Source organism: Saccostrea cucullata, unplaced genomic scaffold, assembly GCF_032062105.1.
Source record: "Saccostrea cucullata isolate Sc308-1 unplaced genomic scaffold, CSIRO_AGI_Scuc_v1 ctg6234, whole genome shotgun sequence".
Lineage (NCBI taxonomy): Eukaryota > Metazoa > Mollusca > Bivalvia > Ostreida > Ostreidae > Saccostrea > Saccostrea cuccullata.
Window position 1 is genome coordinate 1,501 of NW_026929229.1, and position 22,244 is coordinate 23,744.

Below are 22,244 nucleotides of genomic sequence, written 5' to 3' on the forward strand. Positions count from 1 at the left end.
TATTAAAGTAAATTTTTATGTAATATAATTTTGATACCTGGTATATATTTCTGAATACGAAACCTGTATGATGCATTTCTTATGATATGCAGGTTCAAATAGTATCAATATATTGCGTGTCTAACGTATGCTTGTGGAAGAGAATTGATTTTTATATTTGAAATGTACGTTACGTATGGTAACGTACATTTCATGTATTTCTAACTGACATTTTTTTAAATTTAGTCAGTGAATTGCGTTTACACGAGCGAAACAAAATTATTGTTACAATCCATTTGACAACTGGCCGCATAAATCCATCTAAATGCACCCCCAATCCTTGTAAATGTTTTAAACTGTTACCACATGCTAGAAAATTTATTTCTAAGTGTCTAAAATTCATCTTTGGCAACCTTTTTGCAGTTTGTTTACTTTTCATATGCGACTTTTCGTCAATATTGATTGATTTGTTGTTGATAATTTAAAACAAGGTATGCATAGGCTTACAATTGGTATATAAAATTGGCTTATAAAAAAAAGAAAAGAAAAGAAAAGAAAAAGAAACAAAACAAATAAACCCAGAACACAAGACGGTCACGTACATTTCAACTACTGAATACTCAGTTTTGTTTGAATCATTGCATTTTGGGTTATATTTTTCCAGATCTGCTGAAAAGCACGTACGTTTGTGTTTTGAAAAACGATGTTGCAACATACTAAATGAAATTGTTAACAAGACTGACGATGGACATATTCGGAATAGATTTATGTTAAGTCTCAATGACCAAACACGAACATTTGTTAGATCAGAGCAAAATACATCTGACTCTTATATTTTTTTTGTCTGTATCCTTGCACACAGTTAGAAGTAACTAGGTTACGACCGGTGTCAATTTCAGCGAAACAGCACAAAATAATGGTAATGAACTGAGGTGGAGGGGACTCCCCAATAATATGTGAAATGAACGTTACCGAAGTGACGTGACAGTCATGTAGTTGATGACAATAACCTCGTTTGTTACATTATGATTTCTTATATTACTGCCTTAAAACGCTTCTTTGATATGATTTTTATGTCAATAATTGCTTTTTTTTCAATATTTTCTTATTACTAATTTACATATTATTACAAGCTTGAAATGTACGTTACCTACTCATATTCTGAGGCAATCGTGTCTTTATAGTGGTGATTGTTACATATAACACAATGTGATTACATAGAGAATCTTTTTTGGAATAAACTGAAACAATTCGATGAATTTTTAAATGAATTTCAGATGAATTTTAAGCTTTTTATTAAACAGAAATATATCTTGAAATGTACGTTACATTTACATAGTTTTCTAAATCGGCATGGATATATGTTAAAAAAGACAGTAACTACAAAATAGAATTTTACTACATGTACATGTTAGGTTCCAGTATCTATTAAAAATGAAAAGATTCCAAACTGATCGCTCTTAACAAAACAGAAAGAAGAATTTAAAGCATGTATTTAAAAAATGTTTTTATACATCTGGATCAAAAAGTAACCTTTGTTTTTTGAAAGGAAAAATCAAACGCACGTTCGTATGCCGCGAAAATATGTTGCTGACAGAGTTGGTAGGATGTGCTGGTGTTAAGATGAGATATTCCAATTGTGATTTTAATGACTACATTTTTTTTGACATATTTTTTTAGACATTGAAGAAAGAGTAACGTACATTTCAAGCTACATTTCTGAATAAAATCACCCTCTACTTTATCGTCTTGTCATTATTCCATATATTATAATTTGATGAAAAAAATCTGGAAACAAAATCTTCAGATACTTTCTTTCAAAGGTAATTGATAGAAAAATTGTTATCTTGAACTTCATTTTTTAAAAAATCAGAGAGGCATTTGTGCCCTTATATTGAGAATGGGTGTACAGTACATGCTGCCTCTAATATAATAGGTAGGCAGTGAACGTGTCAAAAATACCAGAATTAAGTACCTAGAAAATATTACAGAGAATAGAAATTGTTATTGGTAATCTTGTTCGTTTTACATATTTACATGCTTGTTTTTTTCTTCACGGTACACTTATTAGAGAAAATTTGGTGGTTTTTGTGGAACCGCTCTGGCCAAATATTTGCTTTCTCTATAATATGGGCCAGGTAAGAATCCAACTCTTCTGTTCTCTTCGGGAAAGCATTGCACATAATTCTTTTATATCGTCCAAAGGCCACAATAAATTCATCTAAGGTCAGGTTTCTCAGCAACCTTTCATCATTTTCTTTGATTTTCTTGTGTGCAGGAGTGGTATAGTTTGGTATGAGTAAGACATTTAAGTTTACGTCCTTACCTGCTACTATGTCTGCTCGAATCTCCGGAGATATCAAATCCACAGCAGCAATTTGTGAAGAGGGAGTTTTTTTCTCCAGTCTCCAACAGTTTTTGGTTTTCCTGTTGTTAAACATACAGGACAAGTCCTAAGAGGTTTTGACTGATGTCCCTCCTTTTGCTCAATCTTTGATATGAAGTGACGGCCAGTTAAATGCTTGACATCTCTGGGATTGGCAGCTCCAGGAACTACAGTGGGTTAAGGGGTGGTCTCACCTACGAGTGATTTTATGATTTCTTTTCTGAAGACTCAATGTAATACAGGTTTCTTCTGAAGTCTCAGGCAATGCTCCTTATAAAGCAAGTATGCATTTAGGGTTGCCATCATAAGAAGGTGGAAAAAAACCTTTTTCCACCACTTCAAGGTTCTTCGTTTGAAAGCCGGATGTGTGATCATTTGGTCACATCTGTCAACTGCTTCCATGTATTTATCGTAATCCACGATGCAGCAGGGGCGTTGAATTGGCTGTCCTGTTGTTCTGTCTACTCTACCAGGGATGTCGATGAAGTCTGCGTTGTGCACTGTGGTACACGTGTACATCCCTCTTGTCCCTCCATTTTAGCATTTGTCATGGCCACACTTTCACCCTTTTTGAGTTGAACTGTTTTTAGATCTGCAGGGACCCCCTTTCTTTTGATACGCATGGTTCCGCAGGCTCTTGTTTGGTGCTGGAATAATTCGTGGAAAAGAATCGGTGATGTGTAGTACAGTAAAACTCGTTTAGTACGAACACGGATATAGCGAATTCACGGATATAGCGAAGTTTTCCTGGGTCCCCAGCAAAATTGTTAACAAATCTTTGTAAAAATTTACGGTTATAACGAACTCTGATACAACGAATTTACGGATATAGCGAACTAATTAAAGTCCCGCTGAGGTTAAATTTAATGAAATTTACGTTTTATAACAAACTTTCCAAGATTATAAAAAATTTGATAAATTGAACTGACTTTATTTCCTTCTAGCATTTGTATATAATATTCAATTCATAATAAAACATTAGTTATCGAAGATATGTTTTGTAATATTTGCTTCCCTAACATATTTGGTAGTAATACCTTAAGGAAAACATGCATATTGCGAATTCGCTATAATAGTTATACGAATTCGTTATACGGATATAACGAATTACGGATATAGCGAATTAAATTCACAGGTCCCGAGGACTTCGCTATAACCGAGTTTTACTGTAGTTATCTATGTGGAGTTTATGGCCTTTTCCTAGATAGGGATTTGTAAGTCTCATCACCAGGTCATATATTTTTCCTTTGTTTGCCTCTCCAAGCAATCATCCTTTCATCAATAGCAATGTTTTCCCTTGGCGAATACAGCTTTACAAATTTCTGCCGGAAATGATCATAAGCCCTCCAGACTTTACATACATGCCAACTTTTGAAAATTTTCTAGGGGGAGATTACGTGTAAAGACATTTTTCAAAGTTCCTATTTTGCAGCATTTTGTCGTAAAAAATGACTATTTGATGGATGTTTTTAAAAAAATATCAATCTACTACCTTGTATCATATACAGTATTATCACCACTTCAAAAGTGTTTTCTTCTCTATCAACTTCAACAAAAGTACAAATACAATATCATTTGAAATTAAAAAAAAAGAAAGACCATTTCATTCAAAATTATTTAACATGTTAATATTAAGATAAACATACCCCTGCCATAAAAAATGTGATACACAAACAGATTATTATGTGAATAAGGATGTTAAACTTTACAAATAAGCTGAAGCAAGTTAAGTTTATGCAGTTACCATGTAGTTACTTTTCAATGTCTGTTGGTAAATTACAAAGTTTAAAAGGATGTCACAGACACATAATCATTTTTTAAAAATCAGAATAAATATTGAGAAGTCATTTGTCTTTTCCTGTCTAATGGCACTGAAAGGCGTCCAACTCTGGAAGACTTTGGTTCCTGGAGTCTGGCCTTTTCTCCCACACGGTCTTCACCCAGTCTAGCGTCAGATATTCATCCTAACAATTACACCTTAAACGTTAAATTATTAATTTACAGTGTGATATAAACGTATTAAGGAAAGTAAAGTGGTATTTTTAATAGTACAACCTTTTTATATAGAAATATAAAAATTTTATAACGTTTTGAAACAACATATTTTTTTCTATCTTTCCTATTCAATGTCGTCGTAGTTTGACTCTTCTCCCACTTCGTCATTCAGTTCTCCCAGATTTTGGGAAACTCTGTCTTAAAACATAAATCGGTTGATGAAAATGTTTAGGGACTGTAATATCTTCGTCAGGCTGCCGGGGATAACTTCAGGAATGGTCCCTGTTGACTTGATTCTGTCCTTGGTGACATCGCTGATGTGTGCTCTCATGAAGTCCTGGACAAGCAGGCTATTGGTTTGTCAGGAAAAAAATTGGTTGCTTACTGTAGCAGGAAGTCAGCTACAGGTCCATAACATTGTTATCCATCCACCCCTTCTCGTTCTGGTGAACCACAATATCAGATGGCATTTTTTCTTTAAAAGCCGTTTTCTCTTGAAGATAACCATTGGTGGGAGCTTTATGCCGGTAGCGGTACAGCTCAGGACGACCGTGAATGAGGATTTCTCATGGCTGATGGTCTGGATGGTGATGGACTTAGCACCCTGGTTCTCGATGGTCCAGTTCATCGGGATGTCGAATGTTAGGGGAACTTCATCCATGTTGATGATGTTGCTGCTGATATTGTGGTGCATGTTGTGGATCTGCTCTATTACACATTGTCAGATTAATGAGATTTTCTAGGCATGGTAATCTGGAAGTTGCTGTGCTCTTGGGCCAGTGGGGCCACAATTTTCTGGTTACTGTTGGGGCCTTTCTGAAAAAAAGTTATTACTAAGTTGTAAAGTTTTGCCCTTGTCAGTCAAAGTAGTGAAGAAGTTTTGTATAGACATTATGAGGTTCTGGGAATATATACTGATTTGATGAGCTGCTGATGAAACATGCTTCATTAGATCGTTTTTTTCACTGTAGTCAATCTTTATACTTTTCATACAAAGTCTGAAGAAAGCATGACCTACTATCACACTTTTTGTGAACCATCCTTGGAATTCTGCTTCTTTTTCCCAAGAATTTGGGTACTTGAAGACATATCTTCTCTTTTTTGTCTTTGATGGTCTATTTTCATAATTTAAGAAATCATATATAATTTTAATGAGGAATGCCATATTTCCCAAATTTTAAAACAATTAAATTGCACAATGTTAATGAATTGTGAAATTTTGCTGCAAATATCAAAGGCTCACTAATTTCTATTATATTTGGTTGCTATTTTTTGTAATGGGATTATCAGTAGATGTTTCCCTGTAGCAAGAGTGCACTTGCTCAAGCTGAGAATGCTTTATGGTATTCATAGAAGGCTGAACCTCTTGTAGTAGATGCCATTTCTACTATGTCACGTTCATAGGCATCTAATTCTTGATGCGGTGCAGGATAAACCTCACAAATAATGTTCTTATACTTCGTGAAGGCTATAATAAAATAGTTTTAAGAGTTAAGTTTCTCAGTAATCTAGCGTCATGATATTGTTTCAGTAAAAGAAATGACCATCGCTATCGGTTACTCTTTGTTCTTCTGTCTCACAAGGCATGATAAGTAAGGCTAAATTAATATCTTTTAACCTTGCAAAATATTGTTTCGAAGTGTAGAAGATATCGTTTCCACGCAGGGAACAGAGTCGGAGGAAACTCTGGTCGGGACATCCTGGGGCATGTTCCACGGAATTTTCTCAAAGTTTCTCCCTGTATTGTCGGTAGAGGTACTGGGCTGGTTGGATCTATTTTGGTTCCTCTTAAGTACGTCCAATTCGTTCGACAACTTTGTTACAGAATCCCTTATGCCACAAATTGCATCACTCAATTCGTTAGAAGACAACATGCGCCCGGCCAGCTTCATTTCCATTTGTTTGTAATGATGATGCCGGAAGTGTCTCTTCCCCCACTTCTCCTGCGCCATCTTGAATCTGTACAAATTCAAAATTGTGTGTTAAGCTATTTGTCGACGACTTTTCATTACACAAAACATTGTCTTGGTAAATTTGTACTAACTGAGACTTTTTAAGAGATACTGGCAGCACGATTCCTTTTGATTTCAATTTTTGTAATATTTCAGCGGATGTCCAGTTTTCGGGTTCATTAGTGTCCCATCGAGTAATTTCCTGTAGGGTCCTGTTGGTGTTTCAGATCGTTTTCGTTTCCTTCCAGGCATCTTTTCAGTAATGAATAAACAGAAATCTTAAACAATCAATATTATCACTTCTCTGAGGTCAACGCATCTAGGTCACAGTATAGGAAATTAATAGTCCATGTCCATATTTTATAAACAAACACACGTGGAACTGCACGTGGTATGAATGAAATAACAATCCACAGCAAGGAATTATTAACAATGTCAGCTCTTAAAGTAAGATATATGAATAAAATCTGTAGGATTTACTTGAGAATATTTGCAGAAACCATGCAAGAGAGACAAACCCAAACTTGAGGAGTAATTTGATTGGCTGTTATGATCACGTGACTGTGGTACTACACTGTATGCTTGGAAATTTGATATCTAATATATAAACTATATTTAATAACATTAAAATAATATTAAATTTCCACATTTGTATTGAAAAAGTAAAAATTTCTTTCATACATTTAAACATTCTAGTCAGATTCACTTTTAAGTTTCAACATTTGTATTAAAATGTAGAAATTTTCTTCATACATTTAAACATTCCAATCAGAGTCACACTTAAATTTCCATATTGAAAAGTTTTCTTCATACATGTTCATGCATGTAAACATTCATGTCAGGGTCAGATTTATTTTTTTTTTTGGGAGGGGTGGGGGCTTAACTGTTTCCTGGCACATCTGATCCTCTCTGTTATGGTGTCATTTAGAGTTGCTTCTGATGGTACAACCAAGCCATTTTTCTTACACCATAGAACAATATAATCTGAAAAAGAAGGATCGGTTTAAAAGTACTTAAAAGGATCATTTTGTCATTTTATATTTGATACTTTAAAATTGTTTTTTAAATTTTGCAATAGCAATTATAAGTAAAACTTTTAAGAATTGGAGAAAGAATGTTTTTCTTGCTTTTAAGATCACAGATTGTGTCGCCATCCAGGACAAGCCTTGGGTCTTCCTTTGTCTTTTTTCCTTTGCCCTGGCCACAAGAACTGGCCAGAGTCTGTAATGAAAAAGTCTTTGCCAGGAGTTTGTAACAAAGGGTGCATGTACCCTGGCCTCTTTGATTTTCTTGCAGAAGATGTGGCCATCCTCATGCCGTCTGGATCTACTTTGGTGTTTTTACCCTCAATAAGCTTTATCTGGAAAATTAATTTTTATTATTTATTAGATATGATCAAAACACTGTCATTATAGTTGCATTCCGTGAAAAAGTTTGATTACTAAAACACACATACAAAATAGAAATTCTGAAAGCCAGAAACATACAAAAAAGTAATTCAATAGACAAACAACTAAATGGGAATGAAAATATATCAAAATCATACAAATATATGAAAATTTAATCTTTAATGCCCAAGTGCAGTCTTAAAACCAGTAATTTTAAAACTACCAATTGTTTCAAGGCTGCAAGATTCTTATAAAAAGTACCTTTTCCTTTAGTCCTTCCTTGTGCTTCCTGGGTAAGCGTCTAAGTGGTGGTGATGACATGTGAAGGGTCTCATTTTCAGTGGATGGCACTAGCAGAGGTGATGATGATGGGGGTGGTGGTGATTGTGGTGGTAGTGTTGATGGTGGTGCTGGCAGGGTTGATGGTGCTGGCAGTGTTGATGGTGGCGCTGGCAGTGTTGATTATGGTGCTGACTGGGTTGTTGGTGGTGCTGGCAGGGTTGATGGTGGTGCTGGTAGGGTTGATGGTGAATCTATCAAGGTTTCATGTGTTATAGTGTGTGAAAGGTTTATATTTCTGTACATCTGTCCATGATCTGCAGCAGCTAGTGTTGATGAAGGCATTGAAGGTATAAAGTCCAAGTTTTGCCAATATTCAGCTGTAAAGTCGTGGTGTGCTATACTAGAAGTTTGATGAGTGTCATTCCAATTGTCTAACTTGTCTTGAGATCTTGGTTGAAAGTCTCCACATGAGGCCTATTTCAATAAAATAAAACATATCATTTGTAATCACTGTAAATTGAACTTTCATGAGGTTATTTAAAAAAAAACATCTAAAGCCCTAAAAATTAGGTATAGTACTGTGACTTGTGTACTGTTGGTTATTATCTGAATGTACCGCTCATACTTACCCTTGCTTTACAGATCTCTATATGGTGCAGGAGTATCCTCAAATAATTTTGGACATCAGTTCTAAGTATTCCTTCCAAAACCCTAATTGTCTCATCTGACAGAATTGAAAAGAAATTAAAAAGAAAATTGAAAAGACTTGTACAAAATTATTGTGCTTCTTTCAGTTATAGTTGCCCATATAATTTTTCTTTCCTTTTTGTGTATTTCTTATCTTAATTATGAAAGATTAAAATGCATTAGTATATTGAAACATTACCAGAGGCCTGTATCAAACTTGGCAGAGTCACTGTGACCTTTAATTTTACGAAATTTTTTAAAAAACTAAGTTTTTTAAATTTTAAATTTCATAACCCGTATCCTTATTAAAAAGTATTAAATCAAGTAAAAACTTATTTTTTTCATCATATACTTTACAGGAATCTTAAACAAATTTATGTTAATGAGAGGAACAAGCACTGGTCAAGAAGAATTTTGATAGCAGAAAGTTGCATGTCAAATTAGAGAGAAATTAATGAGTTTAGTGTGAGGAGTTAAAGTAGAGCATTGGTGTTATCAATATCCCTTGGGTATTGGGCAAATGGACAGCCAGCCTAGCTGTTAGATTAAAAATAGCTCTTGTTGGCTAGCCTAAGTTTTAAAATGCTGATGCCAGTAATTCTTATTTGATAATGCATAATAAACCAATAATCTAATATATATATAATATTAATTAATTAAAAACTAATTTTATGGGGTGGGGTTACCTCCATATGAATTAAATATAAAAATAGTAATTTTGGCTGAGCAGAAGAACTGCTGGTCAGTTTATAGCATATGTCATTTTATGGCCAGCCTTTCTTTTCAAAATTAATTTGGCATAGATTAAGTTGTTAAGAATATTGTTTATTATTCATTTACAAAGTCTAACACAAACAGTATAGAAATCTATCAATTATCTAATATTTGTTATAATTATGCCTTGCACAGGGGATGGATAAAGAAATATTTTTTTAAAAAATGAAAAACAGGAAATCTTAGAATCAAGGTTGACAGTGTGCACTCTTTCCTCTGGCAAAACTTAATTTGAAAGTAGCATTAGTATATTGATGTAGACCCTTGAACATTTTGAAGGCAGGTCAAGAAAATTGAAAACTTGTAGCTAATGTAGAAAATTTTGAATATTCATTGCATTGCTTACACATTTCCCATTAAAAAAAATCACTAGGAGTAAAAATTGCTGAAACAGGTCCTTGGGATCAGAATACCGAAAAGACATGGCAAGCTGTAGAACAGGAGAGAGTTTTCAAGCTCTGCAGCCTTATAGTGAAAAATTTCAATCAAGGATCTGGATAATCTTACAATAAAATAAATATCTTGATTGTGCGATTTGGCAAACTACAATATTGGTAGCATTTTAACCACCCCAAACAGAACACATGCATGTAATCCATTGCTATTCCTCAAATACAGTCAATTCTCAAATTATTGCCATTCGATTCATCACCATTTTCGCAATACCGCCATGATTTCCCAAGAATGTTTTTCCTGCTATATAAAATTCTCTTTATAACGCCAAATTCGCATACCGCCATCCGCCACCCTGTTTTCACAACAAACGTCCATTTTAAGGTGTCAATTGTCTCAATATACCGCCACAGGTGGATGTGGTCAGTGAAGTGCGGCTAATTGGTTGACGCTATCCCTGTTGTAAAGCATGCAAAGGCAGACAATGTATATGCAATTAAGTAATTAAACAAGAATTAAATAAACAATTTTAACATGAACTGTTATAATAATTTTATTTTCTGTTTAATAAAAATCACTTAGTCACGGCTTTGCCATGAAAGCGGTCGTTGTTAAAGTACACTAATAACGATATTATTTTGTTGATCTCTGCTTTAAACAATGCAAAGTTTGCTGAAAAAATAATTATACGGTATAAATTGTGAATGATTCATTAACAATGATGCCATCAAGAATGAATTTATTCAAGAATTCATTTTACATACTATTGGCATAATACCACGACGATAGACCCAGCATGCTCTTCTTTTCAATATCAGATGTGCAGATTTACATGCATACACATGACTGTACTTGTCTTTATTTCATAACTGCACTTCTTTTTTTAAGCGAAATTGTACATGAGCGCTTTCTAGTTTGTGATTGTTTCCGAGGCCTTCCGAAGTGCTCTGGGCGGAAGTTGACAGTAATGTATCACTGCGAGGTGGGGATTGAGTCGTCGGTTGCATCACCGTCATAGGATCCCGGTTTTGACTAGTGGAATTTTGAGGAACATTTTCTGTATTTAAAACAGAGTTTGTACTAGCGACACTGGAAGATGTTTCATTGTTTTTCTGCGTACTTGTGTTGGCACTATTTTCTTCGGACATAGCGTGGGCACTATTTTCCGCTGAGAAGTATTGTCTCTCTTTGTTATCTTCGTATAATTTTCTTAACTGGCTGTTATTCAGGGGAATAGAAATGTTTATTTCTAAGTCTGCCATTTTTAGCTCTACTGGTCAAAGACCAGAAGAGCTTATGGGATAGTAATGCACACCAGTAGTCTACACTGAGATACATAATTCTATTTATTTGTTTTTGTTTTCAAAGAAGGGTGTAGTTGTGGTTACTAAAAATAGAAATTTTTCTGAAAATCATTCGAAATGCTACTCCTCCTACAGGTTTGGTCTGATTTCAATACAACTTGGCAAACAAGTAGATTACACTTAGATACATACTTCTGTTTATCGGTTTTTGATTTCGATGAACGGTGTTGCTGTGTTTACTAAAAATAGAAATTTCTGTGAAATTCTTTCAAATGCTACTCCTCCTACAGTTTTGGTCTGATTTCAATATAACTTGGCACACAAGTAGACTAGGGCAAGGGAAAAAACGGCATCAAATGACTTGAAATCAAAACAGGGTAAAGAGGCTCTAAGGGGGAAATATCAGGCTAAGACAAAAGACAAAATAAATTCGATACAACAAAAATGAAATGTGAGAACAAAAATAACTTCTATAAACATAAATTTATATATACATTATTCTTATTTTATAAAGTTCCTCACTGGAAGGATTTTGAAAGTCTTTAAAGATGAGGCAGGAAGGATATCTGTCATCTTTTATACAGAGGCTATGAAATTTGGATTCTTTACAAACATACATAGACCAGATGCTGTTGCATCAGATCTTTCACTTTTCTCTCTCCAAACTGGTAATGAGGGCAGGCAAGCACTGCCTGACTGCTGTCACAGTCCTGCCCAGAGGCAACCATTGAGTGCCACTTCATTTGTCTTCATTTTCTGTCCTCCTAGAATTGTCACCAATAAACTAATCCTGCCATTCTCACTTCTGAGTTTTGGTAAGTATGAATACTGTAAACCAACTTTTATTCGCGTGCGAGAAATTTTCGCGAGGTTCGCTAGAGCCTCGTAATCGCGAATATTTCTCGCCGCGAACGGGTCCTTAAAGCTATATATGCCGTATTAGTGTTTTATTTTAAAAGTAATAAATATATGTGGTGTCTCATCAAGTTATATAAGTTATATACTTTCTGCAAATAAGACAATTCCACTCCATCACTTTTAAAAGTTATGAAATATTATTTGGTAAAAGTTATTTTCTCTCCGTGTCGGATAAAAAACCGCCTCTTATTGAAATATTCATGATCACGTTGTCGCGCATGTTTACAGCAAACGATGGTCCAATCTCGTGAATGAACCGAAAAGCATGATGGTCTACTATGTTTTTACTACAAACACGTGAGTTAGGGATTGTCAATATTGAGAGCACCTCAGAGTTGGTTGCTTTTCGTACCGACGAATAATCACGTGCAATTGTCTTTTCAATGGACATTTTCGGTCGGGTGAACTTCTACAGCTGTCAGCGACTATGGATAAAGAAGTGTTGAAACCATGTTGTGCCAAAATGAAATAACCAATACAAACAAATGATATAATTTGATCAATCAAAATGGTTATTAGATACATTCGATTCTGCATTTCTTAATGGTTCAAAACAACAAAAGTATTCCACAGAATAGCATGTATAAATCTGCACAATATACCGAATGCCAAAACCAGAATACTACTAAATGATATAATTATATTCTTTACATATGAATCACAATATTTCTGACCCCTTGAAAATAATATAAAAAATCTTGCAAGTAGGTTATCAGCATTGGCTCGGGCTAATTCGAAAGTGAAATTTGGAGTTTGGCGGTAAATTGTAGTGAATGAATAAAATTTAGTAGTGAAAGATATTGGAACCTATTTTACTTGTCAGATTTCTTCGAGCTAGTTGATTTTTATTCTAACTGTTCTACCCCCCACCCACTTAAAAAAAAACGATGCTACCTACCTGAATTAATTTTTCTTAATGGTGTTCATCGAAATGCTTGGTTTTGCCCTCATACTGGAATAGTTTTTAGAGGCCTGGAATTCCTTGACCAATTTTATTTTATTAGCCCAACTATATTTCTAAGAAGGCAAGATGTATGGAATGTAAGTTTCATCTACATATGTTATGTAGTTCATATTAAAAAACCAAAAGGGATAATTGACGATATCCTATTCAGGGTGTAAACATAGCAGTTTAAATTACTTTCCATACATTATATTTGACATAAAATACCTATTGCGCATAATGCGCTCCATACTGAAGATCCGTAAATGTTCACCCAACCGACAGCACGGGGAAACTCTAAACAAACGGACCTGTACAATGGAGTGGGGAAAACTTTAATTTTTATCATTGTTAATCATTTGTATGCAAATATGAGCATGGGATTAGTAGATAATAATGTACATAATGCATCATGTCTTTCTGAGAGCGATTTAAAAAACTATAGCCTTTTTGAAAAACACATGTAGTATTTTATGTAGTAACCCATAAATGCATTAAATGCAACTCATTGAGCTGATTGGTCTATTTGTGTCCCTCACTGAACAGACGTCACAAAAAATATTTTCCTCGACCTGATGATTCTCGCGATGCTTTTCCCGTGCACATGCGCAGATCCAGGATAAACGTCAGTCCTTTATAAATATGCATGAGAATATCGTGTTCTTTTCCTGACCAGTATTTTGTTAATACCGAATAAAATTTCGTCGAATTTGCAAGAATGCTTCATTTTTGGTAGCTTATCATACTCCAGAAATTTTTGTTCGGTTTCAGCTGAGCAAAAATACTGTTTAACACGGCATACATATCTTTAAAGTCTCTTTTTCTATTGAAACAGTTCCAAAAACGACTTGATCACGAAAATTAATCGTCGCGAACTAGTTTACACACGGTAAATCGCGAAATAAACTCGTCGCGAATAAAAGTTGGTTTACAGTATCTGCTGCAATATATCCTTTAATTTCTTCAGGTAGGGAATGCTGTCTTTTGCTTGTGCAGCAGCAAGTGTCAGGCAATCTGCAATGCAGTGAATGTTCACAAGCTCAGGACAAAGGAAGCAAAGACTTGGAGCTACCTAGAATCAATTTCATGAATGTTATGTTAAAATGATTTGTGTGAAATTACTTGTATGAAGCATCGTTAGCATGGTATACCCATACCGAAAAAAGTTATAACTTAGTTATAACTTTTGTAACTAAAAAAAGTTACAAAAAAGTTATAACTAAGTTATCGGAGTTTGGAATGGCATGTTTTAAGTGAGGTATAATTTAGTTATAACTTAGTTACAAAAAAGTTATAACTTTTGCATAACTTTTCACCTTTTATTCAACATAAATACAGCAAGTACATAAAAGTTATAAAAAAGTTATAACTACAAAAAGTTATACTTATTAAAAGTTACACAAAAAGTTATAAAATAGTTACAAAGTTATACTTTAGTTATACCCAAATAAACAGTGGAAAAGTTACAAAAAAGTTATACCCAAAAAAAGTTATGAAAAAGTTACAAAAAAGTTATACCCGGAAAAAGTTATACCCAGGAAAAGTTATAACTAAAAAAAGTTATACCTATTATAAAGTTATGAAAAAGTTACAAAAAAGTTATACCCATTAAAAATTTATAACTAAAAAAAGTTATACCTATTATAAAGTTATGAAAAAGTTACAAAAAAGTTATACCCCAAGAAAGTTATGAAAAAGTTATACCTAAAAAAAGTTATAACTGCAAAAAGTTATAACTATAAAAAGTTATACCTATTAATAAAAACTTTCGTAAAAGTTCCAGTGAAATTATACACTGTACGTTAACCCGTTGTGGATTTACTCAGTTATAAGCTTTTAAAAAGCTACTCATTAAAATTTAAAAAAAAAAAGATTTTTGAAATTTATACAAAAAAGATTATTTAAAACATATTAAAGGCAATAACAATTTTACCTAACAAACACGATAAAGATAGCTTGGTTTATTGTCAAATACAACTAAATGAATGCACATGCAATTGTTTTCAAAATTCAAGTGTACCTTATTTTTCATCATGTCATCTACAACAGATTGAAATTTCTCTGGTTGTTTTAAAGAATACATTTTTAGCATATAGCAATTAGGGTCTTTGTAAAATTACCTAGCAAACTGCATTCTACTCTTGCTAATTGTATAAACAGACATCACTAATTTTTAAATATTAACACCCTATTTATTTTTGATCTAGCTGTATTTCAAAAAAAAGAAAGGTTCTAAACAGTGATTTCAGTTACAGTTTCTAGCTGCATACCACCCTCCTTGCACAGGTATCCTTGCAGGTATACAGTTGTTTATCTTTATTATTTGAAGATAGGCTGCACTGAAAGTTGGCTGAGTTAGCTGACAGACTTAGCCATCGTTTGACAGGCCGCACTGGTAGTAGACCAAGTTAGCTGACAGACTTAGCCATTGTTTGACAGGCCGCACTGGTAGTAGACCAAGTTAGTTGAAGGACTTGGCCATCGTTTGACAGGCCGCACTGGTAGTAGACCAAGTTAGCTGACAGACTTAGCCATCGTTTGACAGGCCACACTGGTAGTAGGCCAAGTTAGTTGAAGGACTTGGCCATCGTTTGACAGGCCGCACTGGTAGTTGGTCAAGATAGTTGACGGACTTGGCCATCCCTTGACAGGTTGCATCTGTAGTTGGTCAAGTTAGTTGACGGACTTAACCGTCCCTTGACAAGCTGCACTGGTAGAAGGCCAAGTTAGTCAACGGTCTTAACCATCCCTATATTGACAGGCCGTACTGGTAGTAAGCCGAGCTAGTTGACGAACTTGGCCATCTCTTGACATGCAGCACTGGTAGTAGGTTAAGTTAGTTGACGGACTTGACCATCCCTTGAAAAGCCGCTCTGGTAGTAAGCCAATCTAGTTGATGGACTTGGTTGTTCAATGACAGGCCGCACTGGTAATAGGCCAAGTTAGTTGAAGGACTTGACAGGCTGCACTGGTAGTCAGCCGAGCTAGTTGATGGACTTGGTCATCCCTAAAATGACAGGCCGCACTGGGTCAGCCGAGCTGGCCGAGGGACTTGGCTGGTGGTCTGCGTCCCTCATTTTAGCTGGTCAGACGTCTTGGCTGGCGGGCAGTGTGACTGGTAGTCGGCTAAGTTTTCGTTGAAATATGCTTGCAATTTTAACCTTTTCTTCAATTCTGCAAAAAATTGTAAAGGTTCAAAATTTAGATTATAGACATTTAGATAGTATATTTCCAGCACTCATTTGCATATCAAATTGAAAACACTCTTCCATATCAATTAATTCAAATTCATTAATTCATCCAAAACATGGAAAATACAAGACTAATTTAAGATCTATACTTACAGGAATCAGTTTTAGATTGAAAGATTTATTGAATTTTGAAATGAAAAAAAAATTTACTTTACCTTAAACAAGTAATATTTTGAAGAATTTCATGTACTCCAGGTCAGGACAGATTCAGCTCATGGAAACATCATGTACCAATATTCTGCTTTATAAAAAAAAAAAGAAAATTAATGTTAAAATACTCATTTCATTGCATTAATTAACGTTGCAGCTAGATCATGTTATGATCATGCTGATGCGTATAAGGCTTCACAATATTTTAACAGTTCAGGGAATCTATAAACAATTGTGGGAATAAATATGACAAAGAACAACATATTTGATTAGTATACTAAATGCTGAAAAATATTATGCGTTTCAAATACTTTCAATTTGTTTACTTCAGTCTTTGTCATTCGACATATCAATCAAAACAAACAAGAAATCTAAGATTCACACGCCTAGAATTTTGTTCATTCCCAATATTTCTTCTTTTTGGAATGTTATTCCAGAGGTACTAAGTATACTTTACCAAAATCAATAAAATGTTAGCATAAACATCGCCTTACCAACTGGTTTTATCTCCTTTTTTTCTATCAACACTTTCAACATCCAAACATTCAAATCGTCCATGGAAAAATCTGCGCTCTGTTATTGACCAATCATAGAACTCAAAAACGTCACGTTATCGAAAAAAATAAATAAATAATTCATAATTAATTTATTTTAAATGCAAATAAACCTAATTGTGTAATTTTAAACTTAAATTAAAAATATAAATACCAGTTGGTGTTAAAATTTTGAATTTATCTTAGTATCAACAAAACGGACATCGGAGGCCGCCATATTTTTTGTTGCCGCCATTTTGAATTTAATATTTGTTTATTTGTGAAAATAACTATTATAACTGGGTTATTTAATTATGCAAACAATAAAATCTACATGTACTAGTCATCTGCTTAAATCTTAATATAACTGGCAGTCTTTATTCACAACATCGTAATATCTGTTCAACATGAACATGCACATACTCTATGCTGTTGTTTATCTTTTTAGCCACCCATATTACGACTGATTTTCTTCAGATTTCAAACAACCTGTGTAGAATTGTACCATTCAGAGATTGTGTAATACCCAAGCTGAAATATTTACGATGTGTTGGCCACAAAGGTCACCTAGTACAAACACCTGTCTCACAGAAAACAATAGGGAAATTTACACAGTTTTGCGCACGAAGAATCCGTGCAAAATTCACATGACTTCATGAGATTACATTTCATACTGTTTACATCTCTTGCAGTACATTCATATTTCCCCAGAATTATGAAATATATTCATTCCCAACTTCAGATGTAAGTGCATTATTATAATTTACAAGACAAATATTATGTCTCATCAGGGTCTCAATAAATACGTATTTTCTAAGAGAGAGAGAGAGAGAGAGAAGGAGAGAGAAAGAGAGAGAGAAATTGATTATTCTCAACTTTAGTTGAAACTTACATGACAAATATCAATTTAAATAGACAATAATATTTATTACACACACATGACATGTACTGTGTACACACCCTCAAACACCAGAGAGAGAGAGAGAGAGAGAGTTTCTCATTTATAGATGTAATTCACAAGATTTTATTTCACATCCCTTCTGTTGAACTTGACATGACTGTGAACAGCGTATTTATTATGAATGAGAAGTCGATCACTGGTAGTAAACAATATTATTGTTCAGGAATTGACAAAGTTTTCTGCTGCAGTGTTTGAAAAAAAAAACCATTTTGAACATGATCAAAATTCATTCAAATTAACACTTAGTTATAATGTTATTTTTGAAAAAAAAAAAGTCGGTGTCAAGTAGTATCCATTAAATAACCCCCAAAACTTGTAAATTTATACTGGTAATGCTTGAAAATGGCTAAGTTCAGAAAAGTTATGTTTTAGTTATACATGAAAATGACAAAGTCCAGAAAAGTTATGTTTTAGTTATACATGAAAATGGCTAAGTCCAAAAAGTTACATTTTAGTTATACATGAAAATGACAAAGTCCAGAAAAGTTATGTTTTAGTTACACGTGAAAATGGCTAAGTCCAAAAAGTTACATTTTAGTTATACATGAAAATGACAAAGTCCAAAAAAGTTACATTTTAGTTATAACTTTTTTGTACCTCACAGGCTAGGTATAACTAAGTTATACTTTAGTTATAACTTAGTTATAACTTTTTTCGGTATGGGTATGTTTAAAAATCATAATTAAAAGAAAAAAATCAACATATATATATATATATATATATATATATATATATATATATATATATATATACATGTATATATATATACACCCCAGATTTTTCCTCCAACCATCACTGAAGCACCATCAGAACCAAGTCCTATGAGGTTTATTTGTGAATATTCCTGTCTCAACCTGTCTCAACCAAGAACCTTTCAAGAGTATTAACTTGTTACAGTCTTTCCATTTGAAAGATCTGCCATGGTTCCTAGAAATGAAATCTTAACTATGGAAGAAAGTATTCACAAATACAATATTTTTGTTTAAAAAAAAACTTTAATGTTTAAGATTAAAAAGTTGTGATTTAAACATACCTCACTTTCTAGTGCTTAGTATCTGGCCAAAATAACTACCGGTATCTCCTTCATGACAGCAATGTCTGTGGTTTCATCAATCAGCAGGCTATAATATTGGCTCATCTGGATATCCTCTATGATTGGTCTTGCTGTCTGTGAGGAAAGTATGTCAAACATATCTTGGATGGTATGCTGGCTTTCATAGTTGGCGTTCTTGCTTTTATTTAGCAGATTTGGGTATGAACAGTCCATAAGTTTGCCATACCCCAACAGAGAGGAATACTTAATTGTTTGTGAAAGTTCCTCTACTGTAAATGACAAGTTGCTAGAATTTTAGTTCTGTATGGAATACCAAAGCCAAAACTTTCTTTAGACAAGATGTTACTGGATTTCTAGCCATAAGTACACATGATGATGTGTTTTTTAGCTTGCTTGTATGGGTTTACAAGCTAGACTTTCTTGAAAAGTCCTTTTCAAATCTCAATGGCACTGAATACAACAATATACAAAAGAAAAAAGAATAAATTTTGGTTGCCATTTCGTACATCAGTAACTCTATTTGATATTAAGTAGAATAAAAGAAAATCTTAAACTTTTCTGCTTGAGGAAAATAAATAATGAAATTTTCACTATTAACAACTGCAGTGTTAATTTTCATTTGTCATAAGATGCAGAATTGGTACATTGAAAACATATGTGGCAATAATCAGATATTTCAAAGTTCATGTATAATTCCTCTGCTCTCTGAATACTGACTATATAATTTGCTTTTTATATCTTCCTAGAGAAATTAAGGTCTTAATAAACAACCTTTATATTTCGCTTGCGTTTTGTCTTGTTCTGCTTTAGATCAGTTGTATAAGATGTTCGTTTTCTCTTAAATAAAAATTTCTGTGACGTAGTTGTATAATTCGGGTTGAGCAGAATGTTTTAATTAACATTTTTAATTGCCAGAATATTGGCACATATTTCTGGTGACACCATATCCACTTCCAAAATGTTAAGACGGTTTCCAGGTGTTTGTTGTCATAGCAGATTGAAGGCTAACTATGTGCTTTATTGGCTAGACTGAATTAATGAGGTAATTGCTAGCTAACATAACTGAGTGACCGACTCGGACAAAATGCATCACTTAGAATGTTGTTGTAGGTAGTGTGGAGCTGGATGGAAGTGGTGTAGCAGTTAAAATCCGCCGCTTGGCACTACTAGTTCCAGGTGGACATATACTATGTAATAATTCACACAGTTGTAAATAATTTTTTTTTAAGATTTATACTATTAAATCCAAAATGTTAAGTTATGACACAAATGGATTTCCATAGAAAAATGTAGTAGATGTACCTTAGTTTCATGTCCATAGCATACATGTTAACTCTACCGATTTAGGCGGGAGTCTACCGCTTTTTAACTCCATCTCCCGCCTACCGATTTAATTCAGAATTCTACCGCTTTTCTACAAAAGTTGCGTCTAAAGTATTTTTGGTTCGCTTGGGTATCCATTTTTGAAGCCACTCTCATAAAATCTCGTTAGATATCGCGTGATTTGACTCGGAAGCATACAAACACTTTTTTAGTACCGATGTGTATATAGATTTCAAGCACGAATTTGACAACTACAACAGCACAAGATTACCAGTGATTACATTGGTTACGATAAATTTAGTCAACATCACTGCCATGAAAAAGGAGATACAGCTTTTAAGAATTAGATGAAAACGTTTGACATCGTCTATAAAAGCACAGGAGCTCACAATTTTATCAATAAAGTCAATAGAAATCACTCGATTGTACAAGCCATGTGGCACATCTCTACTTTCGTTTTCGATCATCGCAGGGAAATCTGATGCATGTCCATAGATTATGACAATAACAATGTTCCATACTTTAGAGAGATATCAATCGATATTCCTAATGTTCAAATTCCAAACATTTTATAAAAGAACAGTTTGATAACTATTCCTGAAATAAACATAAACAGCACATATTTACTTACAGTGTGTGGCAGCATTAATCAAAAATGGACATAAAGGTATGACTTTCCTTGTGGGGGGCACACAAAGTTAAACAGGAGTAAAAAGGAAGTGATGTATTTATATAGGAAAAGTAACTCTGACAGAACAGATAACTCAAGATACTATGAAAGATAACTATTTGATTAAGAAAGATAACTCTTAGACTAGCTTTAAAAATTAATAACTTATTAGAAAAATAAGTACATGTAAATTAAATGTCCATAAACGTTATACTATTTAATGTATGATGAAGCATGCTCCCACACTTTAAATCCAAATTTTGCAGGTATAGTTGGTGAATATTTTTGGAAGGACAACTTTCTCTTATGAGGATGGTAGTGTTCCAAACACGTCTCTGAATCTCTATCATAGAAACAATTCTGTTTTAAGACAGCTACAGTCCAAATTTAAGGTTTATCTGCATCCTCTGATTGTAAAAATGAAGATCTCGATCGTGATCTATGACGTGCAGCCATTGTTTAAAGTTCAAATTTAAACACTTAAATAATACAGTTTAAAGCTCTTTTAACATCAGCACCATTGTTTCCTTTTGTTTTGTGTTCTGTTTTTTCTCCAAACTTTTCTTAGTCAAAACTGTCTGTTAAAAAAAATAAATAAATAAAATTAATGCATACTCAAACAAACAAATAAACAAAAAAAGACAGGACCATCAAAATTTAGAACATTGGTTAAGAAAAAAAAAGAATGTTAAAATGAAAACCTACCATCAGCTCTTTGTGTATCGCTCTCCAAATGGTCTGCCTGATTTCTACTCTCTCATTTCTTCTCTCTAATTCTCTTGCTGCCACTACCTTAAAATCAATATTCTCAAACCTGGTAGTCAGCCAGAGGAAGGGGGCACTTCAGCTACATTGTGTGCTGTGGAGGCTCCTCTTAGGGTCGTGGAAATTTGACAAAACCAATACCGGTTTATCCCTTGTGGATACCATTGGAGTAGCAGATCTTGCAGCCTCGGCACAGGCCATTCATACGAACATGCACATGGGGCATCTGATTGTCATTCATATCAAGGGGAGCTAAAATCTCTCAAATGCATAGTCTCCACAGAAGTTTCCAATGAGGGACTCGACAAGTTCCACAACAAAGTCATTATGGGTGTATCTCTACCTACGGAGATCTCGGGATGAGGATTCCTTGAAAAATATGTAATCCCGAAAACTAAGCAACAAGCCAAAAGAATAGCCATAACACGGTCGTCATTTCAAATTTGATTAATTCTCCGTGTTCTTGTTGATTTGAATCAGGTGCGCGATCCCACAATTCCCTTCTATTTCCAGGTAAATCACGTTACTTCTTGGTA

At 34.0% G+C, this 22,244-nt stretch overlaps 1 protein-coding gene and 1 long non-coding RNA gene across 2 annotated transcripts; both read right to left on the bottom strand.

The window, feature by feature from the left end:
• Positions 1 to 7,447: 7,447 nt before the first annotated feature.
• LOC134280175 (uncharacterized) lies at positions 7,448 to 11,868 on the bottom strand. Its single transcript, XM_062762601.1, has 4 exons — positions 11,758 to 11,868; positions 8,384 to 8,456; positions 7,962 to 8,149; positions 7,448 to 7,672 (listed from the first exon to the last, which is right to left on the bottom strand). The coding sequence occupies exons 1-4, from the start codon at positions 11,866 to 11,868 to the stop codon at positions 7,448 to 7,450; spliced, it is 597 nt and encodes a 198-aa protein (XP_062618585.1).
• A 4,152-nt stretch (positions 11,869 to 16,020) lies between these two features.
• LOC134280174 (uncharacterized) lies at positions 16,021 to 16,968 on the bottom strand. The gene is made up of 3 exons (XR_009994850.1): positions 16,897 to 16,968; positions 16,408 to 16,493; positions 16,021 to 16,175 (listed from the first exon to the last, which is right to left on the bottom strand). It is a non-coding gene; the product is annotated as an uncharacterized LOC134280174 (long non-coding RNA).
• Between the last annotated feature and the right edge of the window lie 5,276 nt (positions 16,969 to 22,244).